At 40.5% G+C, this 18,061-nt stretch overlaps 1 protein-coding gene across 1 annotated transcript in view; it reads right to left on the reverse strand.

Moving 5' to 3' along the window:
- Positions 1 to 1,657: 1,657 nt before the first annotated feature.
- Positions 1,658 to 18,061, reverse strand: part of COL5A2 (collagen type V alpha 2 chain) — a 136,197-nt gene continuing 119,793 nt past the window's right edge. Inside the window, exons 45-54 of the mRNA XM_059393025.1 lie at positions 16,646 to 16,699; positions 14,925 to 15,032; positions 14,346 to 14,399; positions 11,710 to 11,817; positions 11,267 to 11,320; positions 9,273 to 9,380; positions 6,907 to 7,198; positions 5,989 to 6,176; positions 3,703 to 3,942; positions 1,658 to 3,031 (exon numbers count right to left, since the gene is read on the reverse strand). Of these exons, the coding sequence (XP_059249008.1) occupies positions 2,885 to 3,031; positions 3,703 to 3,942; positions 5,989 to 6,176; positions 6,907 to 7,198; positions 9,273 to 9,380; positions 11,267 to 11,320; positions 11,710 to 11,817; positions 14,346 to 14,399; positions 14,925 to 15,032; positions 16,646 to 16,699 (1,353 nt within the window). The 3' untranslated portion in view covers positions 1,658 to 2,884. The remainder of the gene's footprint in view (positions 3,032 to 3,702; positions 3,943 to 5,988; positions 6,177 to 6,906; positions 7,199 to 9,272; positions 9,381 to 11,266; positions 11,321 to 11,709; positions 11,818 to 14,345; positions 14,400 to 14,924; positions 15,033 to 16,645; positions 16,700 to 18,061) is intronic.

An 18,061-nucleotide genomic window follows, 5' to 3' on the forward strand; every position in this document is an offset into this window, starting at 1 on the left:
CGCTCCGGATTCAAACCCGCGGACGCACGTGCCTCTGGGGGTCACACGGGGTCACGGCCGTGGTTAACGCTGGTTGGAACTTGGCCCCCAATGAGCTTTCAGGAGATTAACGATACACTACACGTTAATTAATTAATTGAATTGAAACAAAATTAAAGGAAAAAACAGAAAAGAAAAAGAGTATTCTTAGTCTCTCCTGAAATCTCCATAATTTCTAAAAAAAAAAAAAAAACACCCAGTTATCTTGAGATGCTTTTTGTTCACAGGAGGATGGGGACTCTGCGTGCTTCTTCCCTCCAGAAAGTTTTGCACTTGCTTCCAGCCCTACAGCACGATTCTGTTGGGAAGGGCTGTTGTCTGTGGTCTCTAGGACGCTTTTCAACTTGAAATAAATGACATTCAACTTGGCCATAATTTGCCAAAATGTTCTGAGTTTGGGATTCTTTTTCAACATTCCTTATGCTTCCGTAGCTTTTTTTTTTTTTTTTTTTTAACTCCTTTTATTTTGGGGGGGGGGGGTTATTTGTATTTTAATAAATTAATAATCAACGACTGTCTCCATCCTCCCCAGATGTACATGACTTCACTTCGGCTCCTGTAGAGTTTGAGATGTCAGTTAGCCAGGAGGGCAAAGAACTCCACGAACCTAATGGGACCTGTAGATCTCCGAGGAGCAACTGGAGAGCCTGTGGAATCGTCTGGGCAGTTTCTCATTCCTGAGTTCCAAATAAAGGCTGCTGTTTCTATAGCTACCGGTTATCAGTGTTTTTGACTTAACAGAATCACCACATATTTCTGGTTCATTTATCTGAACTTGTACGATCTCTATAGGTCAGACTTGAAGGAAGTTTAATGCAAACAAAATTCACAAATGTCCTTAGGTTCATAAATTACAATTGGAAGATGTAGAGCTCAAATAATAACCAATTTGGAAAAAAACAATGTTGTGAAATAAATATTGAAAATAAAACTCTGAAATCATTTAGGCTAAATTCATATGTGATACACTTTGAAACATGTATTTTATTATCACAGTTTGTTCAGCCATGAAAAATTAGTTGCTTTTCTCTTGTTATCAGTAATACTACCCTGAGATTTTTAAGGGCATAGACAATGATAATTAGTGTTGTGTTGCCTTTGTGGGTGATGTTGAAAATTGATTTTTGTTTCTGAGCCATTATATATATACACAATGGAAGGCTCTCATTTTGTCCTTCAAACAAATGGCAAAAAAGAATACTACAACACTTTACTTTTCACCATTGGAAGTAAAATGGATCTCATATGTTCAAAGGAATGTCACAAAACGAAAACCATTGACATGACAAAAGCGTGCATTTAATTTTATGCTTTGCAGAGATACATGACTAAAGTTGCGTGCATGGCTTGGCCTTTGGGATGGTCCCAGATGTTTATTTTTAAGGGAAAAATAAAAACGGAGCCAACAAATGCAATTAAGGGGAAAGAAAAAGAAAAAAAAAAAAAAAAAAAAAAAAAAAAAACATTGAGACACAGGGGACCTACATGTTCTGGTCTAAGAAACATGCAAATATCACAAAACATTCCGGATACAGTATGACAGATGAACAAGGGAAAGGCACTGGAACAATGCTCCTTCTTTCAGAAATGGGAAGTCTAACAATTATTTTTTCACAAATGGTATTGATGAAACCATCTTTATTTTTAAAGAAATTTATAGAAGGAATTTTAGCACCATCATTAGAAGAAAATAGTAATACATTTTAGCCCTGCCTATCTCCAGTCTTGGAATAATTACCGAAGCATAGCACCTTTTAGTATCTCAAATATAAACAAGAACAGTGAGTCCATCCCAGCTTCTAGAGATGAGGTAGCTCATGCTAAGAAATGTTGGGTTACTTTTCCTACGAGAGTTCAAAGGCCGAATGTTCTAATTCCAATCATCACATTTGATTAAAGTCAACTCCACAACTTGAGTTTCTAAATCTTTTTCTTCATTATAGGCTTCAGGATGACGAGACTGTACATGTGGAAGACTCTCGACTTTGGGTCCTGGACATAATGTTTACAAAGTTGTACGTGTAAATTACTTTGCATTCAATGTCTTCTTAAACAAGAAAGTGCAAGTGTGTTCAATGGTGTACTCATGTAACTAATATCTACGTGACAGATTGAGTCAAGAGGGAAAGATATCTTTAAATACGAATGACAAAAAAGACTGAACTTACCACACTTTATAAAAATTTAAGATCACTTTGTTTCTCCACTCAATATATATTATTAAAAAATTTCGTTTAAGATAGTGAGAAACGGATTTTTTTTTCAAAGTTCTCTTCAAAGAGTCTTTATGGTAATTGAACAATATCAAGACATGCATGTGGGTTTCAATCACAAGGATAAACATGTTGATTTCATTTTTAATTGATAATCGGGGAATAAGAGGTCACAGAAGGGCTCTACTACTATTTTTCAAACTACAGCCAAGTGAAATTAAACATGTTTTGTGGTTTTACATACCCCACTCTTTAAGCTACCTGCCAGGAAGAAAAATTTCCTCATAAATACTAAGCAACTTTGTCATTACATTGAAATAAATTGAAGAAAATGGAGATTCCTTTATTCAATCGGTTTACTTTTCTAAAAGGTGGTCGTTGTCATTGCTCGTCTTAAACCTTAACTGCTGTATTGAAAATATTTTAAATCAATTAGAACTTGAGGAATGTAAGTAAAATAAATATTCTGAAGGATAAGGAAGCCAGGCACTGAAGACCGTATGTACAGTGCTGATGCGGGACCAGCCATTACTTCAAGAGTTTCAGGATCAGCTTCCAACAGTCAAAATTCCTGTGAGTGGGCGGTCTCGGAGGGCGGGGTGGTGCGCCTTGTCCATGCGTCTTGGCTCGCTTTACACAAAACAGACTGGACCAATTTCGATGCCAAATTCTTGGTCTGTGCCGCCAACATCCACAGGGGCAAGATCTATGATGGGTAAGCGCGCCACGTTCTGTGTTCTGTATTCAAAGACTGTCTTGCCCAAGTTGCCATTTCGTTTCTGGAATTAAAAGGTGCAACGGGTTAGTGGTATAGACAGGTTATTCCAAAGATGTTAGGCATAAACTTCCAAGCCAAATTTTATAATGTGAAAGTAATGAGTCTTAGAGCACTACTTCGAGTTAAGAGCACTGCTCACATCGGGATAGGTCCTGACATGGCTGGCAGCCATTTCCTTCGTGATTTAAATTGAGGAAATACCTTTTGTTCTTCGACAGCTTCCCAAATGGTCGCTAACATAAATTATGAAAGTTTTTTTGGTTTTCACAAATGACACTATAATTCGTCATTAAATATTTTCCCTTTTAGAATTTATATGTACGAGTGAGGAGACATACAAATCAGTGAAAAATTTAAGGGGTATCTCATATTGATTATACATTTTAGAGTCAAAGCATTTTAAGCCTGAAACTGAGATTAAATAAAGTGACTTGCAGAAGAACCACATAGGGTTTGCAGAAGAGCTGGGTTGAATCCCGAGGACCCAGTCCTTTGTTCATTATTTTGCATTAAAACTTCTGTGCTTCGTGGACTAACCCACATTCCTGTTTACCTTAAAGAACAAGTATAAACAAAGTGGGGGTAAGGTTGCCCCCACTTCTGCCATGACTGTATTTTTGTCAAAAATAAATTTCTTCTTCAACCAGATCAATATAGGTCAGAAGCACTTACAGAGCAAGTGTCATGAAGAACGATATATCTGAATCGAACGTTGCCCTCTGCTTTGATTTCCAAGTCATTTGACCCTTTGAGAACCACAGCTTTCTTGAGGTTCTTGGCTTGATCATCCATGTATCCCACACTGTTTTTACAGATGTAAGTGATATTCTGGGAGGCTTCTTTCGATAGAAGGCGCAGGAAGGTCATTTGAGTAATGGCTGCGTTAGGTGACTGATGATCTCCATAAACAAACTAGAGAAACAGAGAGTCTTTGTTATACAAAACACTGAAGGGTCTCATGGTGTTCTGTGTGTGTGTGTGTGTGTGTGTGTGTGTGTGTGTGTGTGTGTGTGAGATGATCTCACACATCAGTTTGGAGGAATATTACTTTTGTTCTTTCATATAACAACATACTTTGCCCGCATATAAAAATATTTTGAAACTTCTATGAATATTCACAAGAACCTCTGTCCTTCCTACCTCAAACAAAAGGGGATGAAACCAACCATAATTAGAACTCATCAGAGAAAATCTAAGTATTTTTTGAAATCTGCTTCTCTATTTGTTTAAAAATATCTGGATATTTCTTTTTAGGAGTTATACTTGTATACTGACTTAACTGTGTGTCAAAAATAACTCTGTTTTTACTGCTAATTATAGTAAGAATTAAGACTCAATTACTGGCTTAAAATCTTGTAAGACCCACTGTTCCATGCTTCAGGAAATACAGATTACAAGCTGTCCGTTTGCAGACAAAACAGATAATCAGAAATCTTTTCCTACAGGCTCTTTTCTACTTATCTTCTGTTTTGAATTGTATTTTCAATGCTCCTATTTAAGCCTTTTACATATTATATTAACAAGGTTACATTTCAACTGGGTATATTTAAATTTTAAACTTTCCTACTCATTAAATCCTGGTGGATTCCGGAACACCCTCTACACACCCACACTGTCTCATTAGGTCGCTGTGAGCATGAGCTCTGAGGAAAGATCGGAAGCAGAGGTGAGAGGGAGACTGCAGAGTTAGGCTGTCACCGGGAGATCTGCAGTGAAGTGCTCGTAGTAGAAGAGGGAGTGGCAAGGCTGGTTGAGAACCTAAATACAGGACCATGAAAGAAACAGAAAGGAGACTGAGGCTTAAAAATACTAAAAGAATTCATAGGCAGCCGACCCTTGAAGAACATGGGTTTGAACTGCCTGTGCCCACTTATACCCGGAATTTCCCAGTATAGACAGTGCTGAAATGTATTTTCTCCTCATGATTTTCTTAACGCATTTTCTTTTCTCTAGCTAACTTTTTTGTAAGAATATAGTATGTACTACATCACGCAAAATATGTGTTAATCGTCCGGTCTATGTGATGGATGAGGCTTATGGTCAGCCGTAGGCTGTTCGTAGTTAAGTTTCAGGGGAGTCAACGTTGTGTGTGGATTTCCGACCGCACAGACCTTTGACTGAGGTTTCTCCCTAACCCCTATGGTGTTCAAGGATCAACTGTAATCACAAATGCCCTGAGTTTAAATAATACTGCGGAGATTGCATAGTGATTTAATTATTAAAAGTACTATTATGGTAATCATCTAATATTTATTTGTACCTTACCAGGTATTAGATAGTATCAAGCTCCTTATAGTCACACAGAGACTGTCAGGTAGATATTATCACTTTCACTTAATTTTTTACGTTCTTTTCAAAGATATATTTATTTTTTTGAGAGAGAGCATGCATGAGCAGGGGAAGGGCAGAGGAAGAGGGAGAGAGCGCGCGCCTCAAGCAGACCCCCTGCCAAGCGTGGAGCCCAACACACGGCTCGACCCAGGACGATCCAGGACCCTGAGATCACGACCTGAGCCGAAACCGAGTCAGAGGCTCTACCAACTGAGCCACCAGGCGGCCCACCACTTTCACTTCAAAAAGGCAAAACAACGTTTCAAAAGGTTAAGTGACTCCCTGAGGCCACAAAGTCGGCCAGAGATCCAGGAGTTGGTCACCAAGGTCTCCTGATGCTAAGTACAATCCACGTCTTTCAACTGTGGCGAGGTCCTTTTCAGTATACCCCACAGTCAGTGTCACGTGCGTTAAAGGAACTAATATAATAGTAAAAACAATGACTTTTCCACATTCCATCAGTGGAGAAATTATCATTCAAAATGTATGTTCATATAATTCATAGTGAAGTTTGTTTACATAATAGTAAACCTGGCCACAAATAATAGCATAGTCCTAAATCAATAATAAAATACAAGTAATAACAAAAGGCAAAGAATGTAATTCTCAGAAAGCGGATTAAATTACCTGAGATCCTCTGTTCATGTCGAGACCATACCAAACAGGCTTGCGGTCGGACGTCTTGCCGGCCCACCAGGTCTTGCGCGGCACGCTGGACGGCCTCGCCGAGATGCACGTCTCCCCCGTGTCCATGTTGCAGTAAACCCTGATGGCGTCTTCAGCGGATCCCTGGTTAGGATCAATCCAGTACTCGCCTAGTTTCCAAATTAAAAATACGCACTAAGTCAAGTGAATTTCAAACGTGATCATGAGTCTCTGAAAGAATGAACAGAGGGTTTGAGGAGAGGAACTCACTGATGAACTCAGTCTCTCTTAAAGAGAGTACCTAGCTCGGGAAGGACCCTGCAGCTGAGGAAAAGTCACCGTGCCGCGTTTGCACACTGCCTACTGCCAGGCACTGTGCGAGGGCACTTAGCCACACCGTGTGCTGAAGGCTCAATACACGCGCGGGAAGGAAAGATCAGTATCCCCATCCGAGAGCTGGGAAAACTGTACCAGAAGGAGAAAATCCTCAACCATGAAGTGTCTTTGCCAAAAACGGTGTGTTCTCATTAAATTTAGAAAGCCAGTATTTTAAAGCAAAATGTGACTGGAATCTAATAAAATAGCGTGTCGTCAAAACTATGAGTGAAGTCAGTAAATGAGCTGAACTACAACAGAATGAAAGCCTTGAGTTCTGTCTGGAGCCGCATGAGACGGCTTCACCAATAGTCTGTCCTCCTCTGTCACCCTATCGTCCCCTCCTGTGGCTTTTCACGTCAGTGACCGTCCTCACCACTAAGGCATAAGTTCTGCGACATGTCTGCCACTTTCACTTCTTGTGCCTGTCCCTGAAGTAGAAAGCCCAGAAAATATTTAGGGGTACAGTCGAGAACACGGTCCCGAACAACAGATTTTCCTCAAATGGGCGGGGTGTCCACTCACCGCTCTGCTTTGCAGAATGGCAAAGCTTTAAGTCTTCACACGTCCGGGCGGGATGCTTTTTAGAGCCATCAGGACTGCGCATGGTTTCAATCTGACTACTGAGTGACTTCAGGGTGGCATGGACTCCTGGGTCTGTTTTGTTTTTGTCGTCTGGAGCCGCCTGATCCTCAGTAAACTCCGGAAGGGGGTCTGGCATGCTCTCATCGTAGTGACCCATGATATCTCCGAGAGCAGCTGTAAGGTGACCAGGCGGCCCGGGGGGACCAGGTGGACCAGGCTCACCAGGAGGACCCTAATTTTTAAAAAATTAGAAATCTAGTTAATGTATTTTTTTAAATTTTTTAATTTCAACTGGACACAAAGGCATTGATGGGACTCAGTATGTGGGGGGTTACAGTGTGATACCCCATCTGATGGTACTGACAGATCTGTGACCTCATGACTTTTTTCCTAAGAGTTATTTATTTATCTGAGAGAGAGAGAAAGTGCACAGGTGAGTATGAGTGGGGGAGAGGGTCTCTAGCAGGAGAGGGACAAGCAGACTCCCTGTTGAATGATGAGCCTTTCATGGGGCTTGATCCCAGGACCCTGAGATCAGGACCTGAGCCAAAGACAGACGCGTAAACCACTGCGCCACCCAGGTGTCCCTGACCTCATGACTTTTTTAAATAACGTGGCTCTGGCCTGCTTCCGTAACTTCCCGAGCACGAGAAATGATGCATAACTTCTATCAGGCAACATGTCTGCAAGCCGGCGTCTGAGACCGACACAAACCAAAGTGCAGAATGTCTGCCTGACATCACCTTGCAGGTGCGCGATGTTTCCGTTCAGAGTGTGTGGAGGTAGACATGCATTTCCAAACTATTTGGGGCAAGGCACACTGAACTATCTCAAAAGGATTTATGGGCCAAAGCTGGAAGAGGAGACGCAGCGAGTCGTGGGTGCTGGTTCTTAAGGCCTCACATCTGTGTCAAGGAAGTGCCCACAACAAACATTCCCGAAAACAATTTAAAAAAAGAAAGAAAGAAAGAAAGAAAGAAAGAAAGAAAGAAAGAAAGAAACCACCCCGAAAAGAATTTCCCCTACTTCCACATATAGAAGGAAGTACAGGAAGGCTTCTTACGTGCATTAACTAGTGTGTAGATCGAATTTCTCTGTACTACGCAAAACCGATAAAAGTTCTCTTCAGCCTTTCTATTAACAAAACAAACCACTCTCTGCCCGGCCATACAAGGACTATTGCAGTAGCAGGGAGATAAGCACAGAAAGTGGCAGGGACTCGGTGGGCCTTGGATCCTCCGTCAGTCCCTTCGCAGGGAAGAGCCAGCAGCTTAGGGGCCGGGGACAGTCTGTAGAGCTCCGTAGTGCACGCTGCACGTGGGAAGCATGGTCCTGGCCATCGGAGGGCTGGAGCTCTCTGCCCGCCGCACCACGTTAAGTGGCCCTGAACACGGTGCTTCGACCTTCACTGCCAACCTGGCCTCAACCTCAATAGTCTGGTCAATCTGGTGGGTTTTTTCCTTTAAGCTCATATCATGATTCTCTGCATCCCTTTATGCTGATGGGGTAAGACGGTTTTTTTGTTTTGTTTTGTTTTTTCCCTTTCTATCAAGTACCACTAAACCACAGAACAAAGGAGGTCTAGAGGCATGTGAGTCCCAGGTGTGCCAAGTCTGCAGCTGTTAACCGTCCCCAGAGAAATGTGTAGGAAATACTCCTCTTGACCATGGGGAAAACAAGGCTATTCCACCCACATAATAAATAATAAATATTTGGCTTAATGGTCACATCAGTAAGAAAAGAGACAGTGAAGAAGGAAAGGTAGACAAGACCAGCGGGAAGAAACAGCATAGCGGCCGGACTCCGACACACATGCACCGTGTGCACGGCAGAGATGGAGGTTGCGTCCCAAATTCCTGATGTTTCCCAAGTCGATACTCGGAATTTAATTTAAATCCTCTCTGAATGTCACTTCCAACAGAGAAAAATAACTTCATTGTTTTCCCTTTCCAGCATTTTTCTGAATGACTACACTCATCAACCTCACGTTTGGTATATTGCCATTTAAAGCAAAGTGATGTTTTCATAACTTTAATTATAAACACAGTCATAACCTGCTGCTTTCCCTCACTGGTGTTACATGAAGTCAGGGCTTCTGGAGCTTGGACTCTAATTTAATATGCTCTGAATCATCTGTATTAAAATACTTGCAGTGGTTACTTATATAGGCAGGCTCTTGTGTGACATCTAGGTTTGTTTCCAGAGTCTTTTTGATCTCTTGTCCACCATGCTGCACGGATATTCCTCGGACAGAGTCCATGCTTTGGGAACCAACAGTGTGACCTGCATGAAACCCCTGTGATTACCTCAGGTCCTGCTTCTCCGACACTGCCCCGCACACCAGGAGGCCCGATAGGCCCAAGTGGTCCAGGGTTTCCTTCTTTACCTGAGGGGCCAACTGGACCTGGAGGACCCTACCAGAAACAAGGACCATATTTTAGATTCTAGGAAGAAAACTTTTTTTTTTCTTTTTTTAATTTATTTTTTATTTATTTTCAGCATAACAATATTCATTATTTTTGCACCACACCCAGTGCTCCATACAATCCGTGCCCTCTGTAATACCCACCACCAGGCTCACCCAACCTCCCACCCCCCGCCCCTTCAAACCCCTCAGATTGTTTTTCAGAGTCCATAGTCTCTCATGGTTCACCTCCCCTTCCAATTTCCCCCAACTCCCTTCTCCTCTCCATCTCCCCATGTCCTCCATGCTATTTGTTATGCTCCACAAATAAGTGAAACCCTATGATCATTGACTCTCTCTGCTTGACTTATGTCACTCAGCATAATCTCCTCCAGTCCCGTCCATGTTGCTACAAAAGTTGGGTATTCGTCCTTTCTGATGGAGGCATCATACTCCATCGTGTATATGGACCACATCTTCCTTATCCATTCGTCCCTTGAAGGGCATCTTGGTTCTTTCCACAATTTGGCGACCGTGGCCATTGCTGCTGTAAACATTGGGGTATAGATGGCCCTTCTTTTCACGACATCTGTATCTTTGGAGTAAATACCCAGGAGTGCAATTGCAGGGTCATAGGGAAGTTCTATTTTTAATTTCTTGAGGAATCTCCACACTGTTCTCCAAAGAGGCTGCACCAACTTGCATTCCCATCAACAGTGGAAGAGGGTGCCCCTTTCTCCACATCCCCTCCCTCCACAGCAAATATCATCCTCAATGGGAAAAAGCTCGCAGCCTTCCCGTTGAGATCAGGAACACGACAAGGATGCCCACTCTCACCACTCTTGTTCAACATAGTATTAGAAGTCCTAGCAACAGCAATCAGACAACAAAGAGAAATAAAAGGTATCCAAATGGGCAAGGAAGAGGTCAAACTCTCTCTCTTCGCAGATGACAGGATTCCTTCTATGGAAGAACACCTTTCACAATGATCATCTAATCAAAGGCCTCCTTTCCTCGTGGAGCTGTCACAGTGGTTTCTTATTCACTGTCCTGCTAACCAATCAATGGCGTTCTGGCTCCTTAGTGTTCACTGTTGGATCACACACGAATTCTCCATCATCCATGTGTGGTAAAAGACCAGCACGAGCCAAAAACTTTTTCATCAAATCTCATGTATTGTAGAGTTAATCAGAAATTTAACCAATTAGTACTAAGAAAATGGCAGAGGTATGACTGATTAATATAAGCTAAATTCGTGTGCTTATTCCCCAGGATCTCATCACATCCCAGTTAATACCACTCCTCTCTATGTTATGTATGATTTGTTACCCTGTATTTAGACAGAGCAGACATTTTTTCCAATGATTGTCCTAAGTAATTACGTGTGTCAATTGTTGTAGGACATTAATGACCTATTGGAGGCAACGGTGATACCAAAGTAGAATTTTCAAAAGCCTCAAATACTGGTTTCATTTTATGATTTGCTTCTGAATTAGCCTTATGCAAATGACTTCTGAGAAAGTATCTCAATTACTTAAAGGGGGAAAAAAAATCCAGCTTCAAAATCTATTTCCATCTCATAGTAAGTCCTACTGTATCTTTTCAAAGAGTTCAGTGAAATTTCAATAAACACAGACTAGAAAATGAAGCAACAGATCAGTATATGCATAGCAGGTAAAAGATTTTAATGTAGGCCCATGAAGCAGTAGATCATATTTAGGAATATTTCCACTTAAAGGTTGTTGCTGATTGGTTTGTCTCATATATTTGCTAGAAGCTTCAGGGAACCGCGGCTGACTTCAGCTTCAATGCCATAAATATGATACTCGAGCCCTAATATTATGTCACCAAAGCATTATCATTTATATCCGCAACTTGGCAGGTTTTGTTACTTACTCGTGGGCCAAATGGTCCAGGAATGCCAGCACTGCCTTGTTCACCATTTGGACCCTAAGTAGGAAAAAAGTAAAAAATGTTGCCAAAATATTTACACCTACATTTTGTCGTTCTCAGCTTTTAAAAATTGGCTGTCGTAGACTTTAGCAGCATAAAGTAATTTCTTGAAGTCGTCAGCATCTCCTGTGTCTACATGAGTTGACCAGTACTAAACTAGAGAGTTCTGGCACGTTTATCCTTTTGCTTTATTTCATTCCTACAAAATTGTAGCTGATATATGGCAGATTATAAGGGGTAAGCGGGTAATTAAATATTCAAGATACATTTTCAAATGAAACTGCGATACAAAAAGTCCAAACATTTTATGGACAAATAAATATTCGTGTCATGCTACTTGTGTATTTTCACACGGAAGGCAAACACTACTTAAAGGAATAACTTACAGGAGGTCCAGGAAGACCTTGAAGACCAGTGAAGCCCCTGTGACCCTTTTGACCTCGGTCACCTCGGTCTCCATGATCACCTTTGTCACCTCGAGGTCCTTGGGGTCCCTAGAAATAGGGTTGTGGCATAGGTATTGCTTGGTGAGACTACAGTTTACCGCAATTTTAACTTTTACAATTGCATTTACTACACTTTTGAGTACTGTACAGCAGTCCCCCCTTATCCATGGGGGTATGTTCTGTGACCCACAGTGGATGCCCGAACACGACACACTATGATTTTTCCTGTGTATACATACCTATGATAAAGTTAAATTTATAAATCAGGCACAAATTAAGAGATTAACAATAACGAATAACAAAATAGGGCATTTAAAACAATATACGATGATAAAAGTTACGCGAGTGTGGTCTCTCTCTCAAAACATCTTACTGTACTGTCCTCACGGCTCTTCTTGTGATGACGTCAGAGGATAAAATGCCCAGGTGACGAGATGGAGTGAGGTGAGTGACGTGGGCACTGTGGGGTGGCGAGAGGCTACGACCCACCTCCCGATGACACGTCAGAAGGAGGATCATTTGCTTCTTGCTTCCTGACTGAACTCAGCTGCGGGTTACCGAAACCCGCACAGTGGAACAGCGGATTAGGGGGAACGATTGTACGAGCTAACATAGTTATCTGAACAGACTAGACCTAGAAGTGTTTGTCTATTTTCCTCAAGGAATGATGGTGGCCACTAAAAACACAAGATATACAATAAAGCTTTTCCTAAAGATTCAGTTTTTTTTAAATGTTTACCCTGTATTCATACTAAAATGATGTCTTTTTAAGTTTGATCTAACCTACCTGAAACATTTTCCAAAAACTGTATTCCACATACTATACTGATATCGTTATGTAAAAACATTGCTCCATACATAGATTCTTTTAAACCAAAACATGAGCTCTTATTTACTTATGTTACTTCTAGAAAAGGAATGTTAATTAAATTTGCACCTGTAGATAAGCTAACTGGATGGCACGGCTGGGAGTATATTAAGGAAGTTGGCATATTTGAAAATTGTTAAGAGAGTAGATATTAAAAGTTCTCACCACAAGAAAATAAAATTGCAAGTGTGTGAGATGATGGGTGCTAATTAGACTTACTGTGGTGTCGTGATAGTCATTTCACAATATATACACACATCAACTAATTGTACTATGCACTGTGGTAATGTTATATGCCAGTTACATCTCAATAAAAAATGGACAAAGTCTTGTTCAGGCAAATGGAAGAGGAATATCATCATTAAGCCACTCTCCTCTAAAGAAAACATAAAGAAATGCTTGTTATCCTTCTATCTGCAATATCTGCACCCAAATCCATCAATCCCGATCCTGAGAAACTAATGAAAAAAGCAATAAATAAGCATCTTCTTGTGGGATAGATGCTAAGCCTAGAGAAGAGGTAGAAATTATCAGATTAATCTGATCAGTCTTGGTGAGCTGCTTTTTTTTTTTTTTTTTTAAGTCTTGGAAATGAGAGCAATTCCAAGAATCCAGTGTTTCCTCATAAACAGACAAGAGGCATAGGGCCACCCACTATAGGGACAGCTTCAGTTGTATTTAGTTTTCCTAAAAGATAATTCAAACTCTATCAATCTGACTTTGGAGAATGGAAAATATCATCAAATAGACTGGCTGTCAGGTTAATAATTTTTTAATTAGTTTTGTTTGGTTCTTTCTCTTTTTTTATTTGGACAGCCTAATTGTCAAACAGTATGGGAATCTTTTTATAATAAAAATAAGAGTAGATCTTCATACTTTTATATATTTTATATAATACATATTTAAATACTAAAATCAGCCTGAATGTTTTCATGCTAGAGAGGTTCTTTTGTTTCGGGGTGTCCCAAAATTTCATAACTGAAGATAACTAAACCAAAATGCACCTATTTAAATTATTAACTAAAATTCATTTAATCCTGAAAAATAGACCACATTGTTTTTGTAACTAGATAGAAAATCGCTCACTTGACATGCCGTATAACTACAAAATCTTCTCCAGTCAGGCTCAAATCAAAGCTGAGAATTATGATTTAATAATAGGCCATGAATTTAAATCTATAATTTTTCTTCATCAATAGAGATATTAATTTATATAATGAGTGTGAAAGGAACGTGGCCTATTAGGCTGCCCATCAGAGATGACTCGTGCACGGTAAAACATCCATATAATCATCATAAACCTGGAAGCATTCGCAAATCGCAAAATGATCAGAACATAAGCAGGGTAGTCTGGTTGGAAACAAAAAATTCTTGAGTAGTTCTTTTCAAGTTTACAAAGAGATTTCAAATCCATTTTCCTATGTAATTTTTAGAAAATCTCAAACAAGGGCACTATTATTCCTATTATTTTGAGAGAAACCCGTGACTCCAAAGGTCTTCATTGATTATTGAAAGAACCCACAGTGAGATTCAGAGGACATATCTTAAAATTATAAAAACAAATACAAACTTCTGGGTATTAATATTTTTGTCCACAGTTTGAGGAGCTTGCTAATTTTCATTTATGAGTCTTAAGTTGTGCTTCTTTGGGAGTATATATATTTTATGTGAGAAGATTTTTACTTTTAAAGAAAAACAGAGAACTTACGAGTAAGCCACGTTTTCCAGTTCGACCAGGTGGTCCTATAGGACCCCGAGAACCCTAGAAGAAATTTTCACAAAAATTGGCATATACAAAATATGCATATTCTATATAAACACAGAAATCAAAAATAGGTAAGTCAGATACTTATATGTGTTTATGTGTATCCATGTGTATACTCTTACGGCTAATGGGTTAAAACCAAGCTAATGTCCTTCGGACTAAGAGCGCGCTCACCGCGACTTCAGTGACACTACGTTCGTCAGTTTTATTAACTGACTTCTCTGAACGAAGGTCCCCTGAGTGGATTACACTAAGACATTACTAGCTTAAATTTAACATGATGTGTTCTTACTACATTTCCTATAAATCACAACATCTTCAGATGATGACCTTCAAAGCTTCAGGATTTCTGAACATCTACTAGAAATCAAATGTTTTCCATGAACATTAAAACAGCCTGAGTCATAACTGGCTGTCGATCATTCCTTGTTGGGACTTCTTTATCAAGCGTGCATGCATGACCGCGGGCTTGCACAGCACCGTGATGTCTGCGACTGTCAGGACGGAACTGACTCTCCTTACCGGATCTCCTCTTTGTCCTGCATCTCCTGGGGCACCCACCGGGCCAGGCGTTCCAGGGGCACCCTGGGAGCCTGGCAGACCTGCAGGTCCAGGGTCTCCACGATCACCCTGATGAGAATAACCATGGTATTACTCTTTTTGGATTTATCCTAAACCAATGGCATTCTATAGGCTCATGCTGTTCGAGGTAAGAAGATGTGCACTTTTTAAAAACCTGATTTTTATTATTCAACTTGTATTTTACTTATATTTACTTATTAATAAGTCAAACTGAAAAGAATAAGAATATTTCCCCCAATTTCAGATGTGTCCCCTCCCCTGTTGCCCTATGACTTCCACAGTCAAGATGACTGCAGTATGACAGTGTCATCTCCAGAATTTAGCATGTTTCTCACAGCAGTCTTCAAGCATATCTATTCACTTGGGATACACATTTTCCAGGGTGTGAAAACTGGGAAAATTTTAAGGAAACCACTTTCTAGATTTTCAGCTCATGTGTGTTCTCTCAGGGAACTGGTCTGAAGTATCCTTCCCTACTCTTTAACCATCACTTCTCTCCCATTTTATGAAAGAAAAAGCATCATATCTCTCTGCTGTCTTATTGTCTTGCAGTGCCTCAGGGAGTGAACAGCTCTGGGCACCACACTGAGGACTTTTCCACAATGCAAGGTTCACTTGAGAATAAAGCAATGCGGTATTTGGAAAAAAGAGGCTGATCCTTATTTTATCCAGGTGACCCAACTATGTCAAGGCTCCAAGTGTTGATTTTAAAAATTAGACCATGGAATACATCAGCAAAATCTTTGAAGACTACTGCATTGTACAATGTATATTGACCAAGGGAAAAACCCAGGGGCCAAGAGAACTTGCACTCCCTGGCTTTATGGTAGACAGGGGAAGGGTTCATTCTAAGATTCCTCAAAACTCTTTCTTTCCCTTCCTTTGAGTACTTACTAGATACTCTAAACATGTTATTTAATGCACAAACATCCAACAGAGTAAGTATTAATCCTGTTTAAGTATTTAAAACTGAGGTTCAGAAAATTTGTTTAAGGCTGCACCGCTGGTTACTTAAGGAATCAAGATTCCAGTGAAAGTCTATCTGACTTTAGAGCCCGTTGGGCTACATGATGAGCTCCCAGAGTGAAGAGTCATTGTGTCATAATAGAGGTTAGCCTGGGGGACTGATTTTTCGCCTGCTGTGGACTATACGTAGTCTGAGACAACTGTGTGATGACCCAAAGGGCATGGGACTTCAGAGAAATTTGAGGATATTTTCAGTTCAGCTTATGTCATGAGATTTAAAACACATTATGGGATATACAGCATATAGGAAGCCACATGGTTTATTTTCACATGGGGCATTCACTTGAGGAGAAGACTAGAGAAATTGAGATGGCGCCCAGCTCTATTTCTGCTTCCATGCTTTTGTGAACGAGTTGAAATTTAGACTACTTCATTTGTATCCTCATCCAAAGCCTTCGTGTTTCGCCAGATACGAAAGCAATGTGCTTTCCTACAATTAATAAGAAGTGCCATCTTACCTTGCTGTGTACTCAAATCTCACTTCACTGACAAGGTCTGGCTAAATTATGACTTTACAGAAGAAGTAGCTACTGTCAGAAAAATCAGGGCTGCCCTGGAGCAATGAAATCTTTAGTATTGCAAAGATTCCAAATGGACATGACTGCAGATTTCCCAATCAGTGAAACCGCCCTTACCCGTTCCCCGACAGCACCGTCCCGTCCTGGAGTACCGTCATTACCAGCTGGACCCTATAATGAATCACGTTTGAGAAATGAGTTAACCGAGTAATGAAAAAAACTCATCCCAACGGCCAGAAAAATACAGCATGATTTCCACCTCTCTCCCATAAAGTATAAATTAGCACTTATGGAAATTTTCCTAGAAGAAAGTCTTCTGCCATCTTTTCTATTAGTTGGAATTGCTTATAAAATTATTACCACGTTCTTACTTTCTTTGGTGCCAATTCTAATACAGTTTTATGGAAGACATTGCATTTTCCACTTACAATCAGTGCCTATAAAGTGCAACATTCTTTCCTTGCCCTGCGCACGTCTTCCATATCCGAGCATTGAGAATGTCCGGTTATTTACTGTGGAAGCTCAACCTTAAAACTGTCGTGGTATTTGCTACAAATCTGGGTCCTTCAGTGTTTTGTGTGGAAATACTAAATTTGTGCTCAAGTTGGCTTCATCAGCCTCTTCACTGGTGGGCCCAGGGCAGGCAGCGCCGGTTGGAGGCCTGCGACCCCCGGTGAACCCCCCTGCCAGGCGCTCCGAGCAGGTGCCCTGCACTAAATCTAAATTCTTCATTTCTCTTTTTTATTTTAAAACAGGAGGGAAAAAAAATCCTCAAATCCTTTGAAATACATAGGCAATAATTTTATTCTTAGAATTTGGTGTTTTGTGTGTATCACTAGTGGACGGTTTCCCTCCTTTTCATGTCTGAAGCTCATGCAACAACATCCTTAACGTTTTAAAATAAAACAACTGGGTTTAGATATGAAACAGCTTTTAGAATATACGTTCTTCTCTTCTTATATTACTTTTTGACTTTTTTCAGAATTTTTCGTTTGATGAAAAATTGTCCTGAAAGGTATTGTTTCAAGAAAATGTGACACTGTCTTGTGATTTACTCATGAAAGCACTGAACAGAAGAGATGCCAACCTATAACTTCTCAAATCACTTTTCAAAAATCGATTTCCTCAAATGAGACTCGGGACCATGACATGCTAACGTACTGTGTCGTGATGTTTAAGGAGAACGGCCTCTCCGTACTTTTCTCTTTTCACAAGCTTTAATCCTTGTATTAAACCTATCACCACAAAACTTGGCGATTTTGAAAAATGTGCCATTATAGAGTGATGTAAGAAGGAACGAAGGTGTGGTTCCACCTTCGAAACGATTTGGCAACAACCTCAACCAACGGACATACTTGGCTGCGACCAGATGAAGTCGGTGCCAAGACGCCAACCTTACTGCCTCCTGCCGTCATGCAGACAAGTCTCCGGGAAGGAAGGTGCATCAGGAACCTCACTCGGAAACTCCAGGTCAAAAGATAATTGATTTCTCAATGAAAACACTGTCCCCACGACAACCAGATCGCAAGAGGA

Source organism: Mustela nigripes, chromosome 3, assembly GCF_022355385.1.
Source record: "Mustela nigripes isolate SB6536 chromosome 3, MUSNIG.SB6536, whole genome shotgun sequence".
Classification (NCBI taxonomy): domain Eukaryota; kingdom Metazoa; phylum Chordata; class Mammalia; order Carnivora; family Mustelidae; genus Mustela; species Mustela nigripes.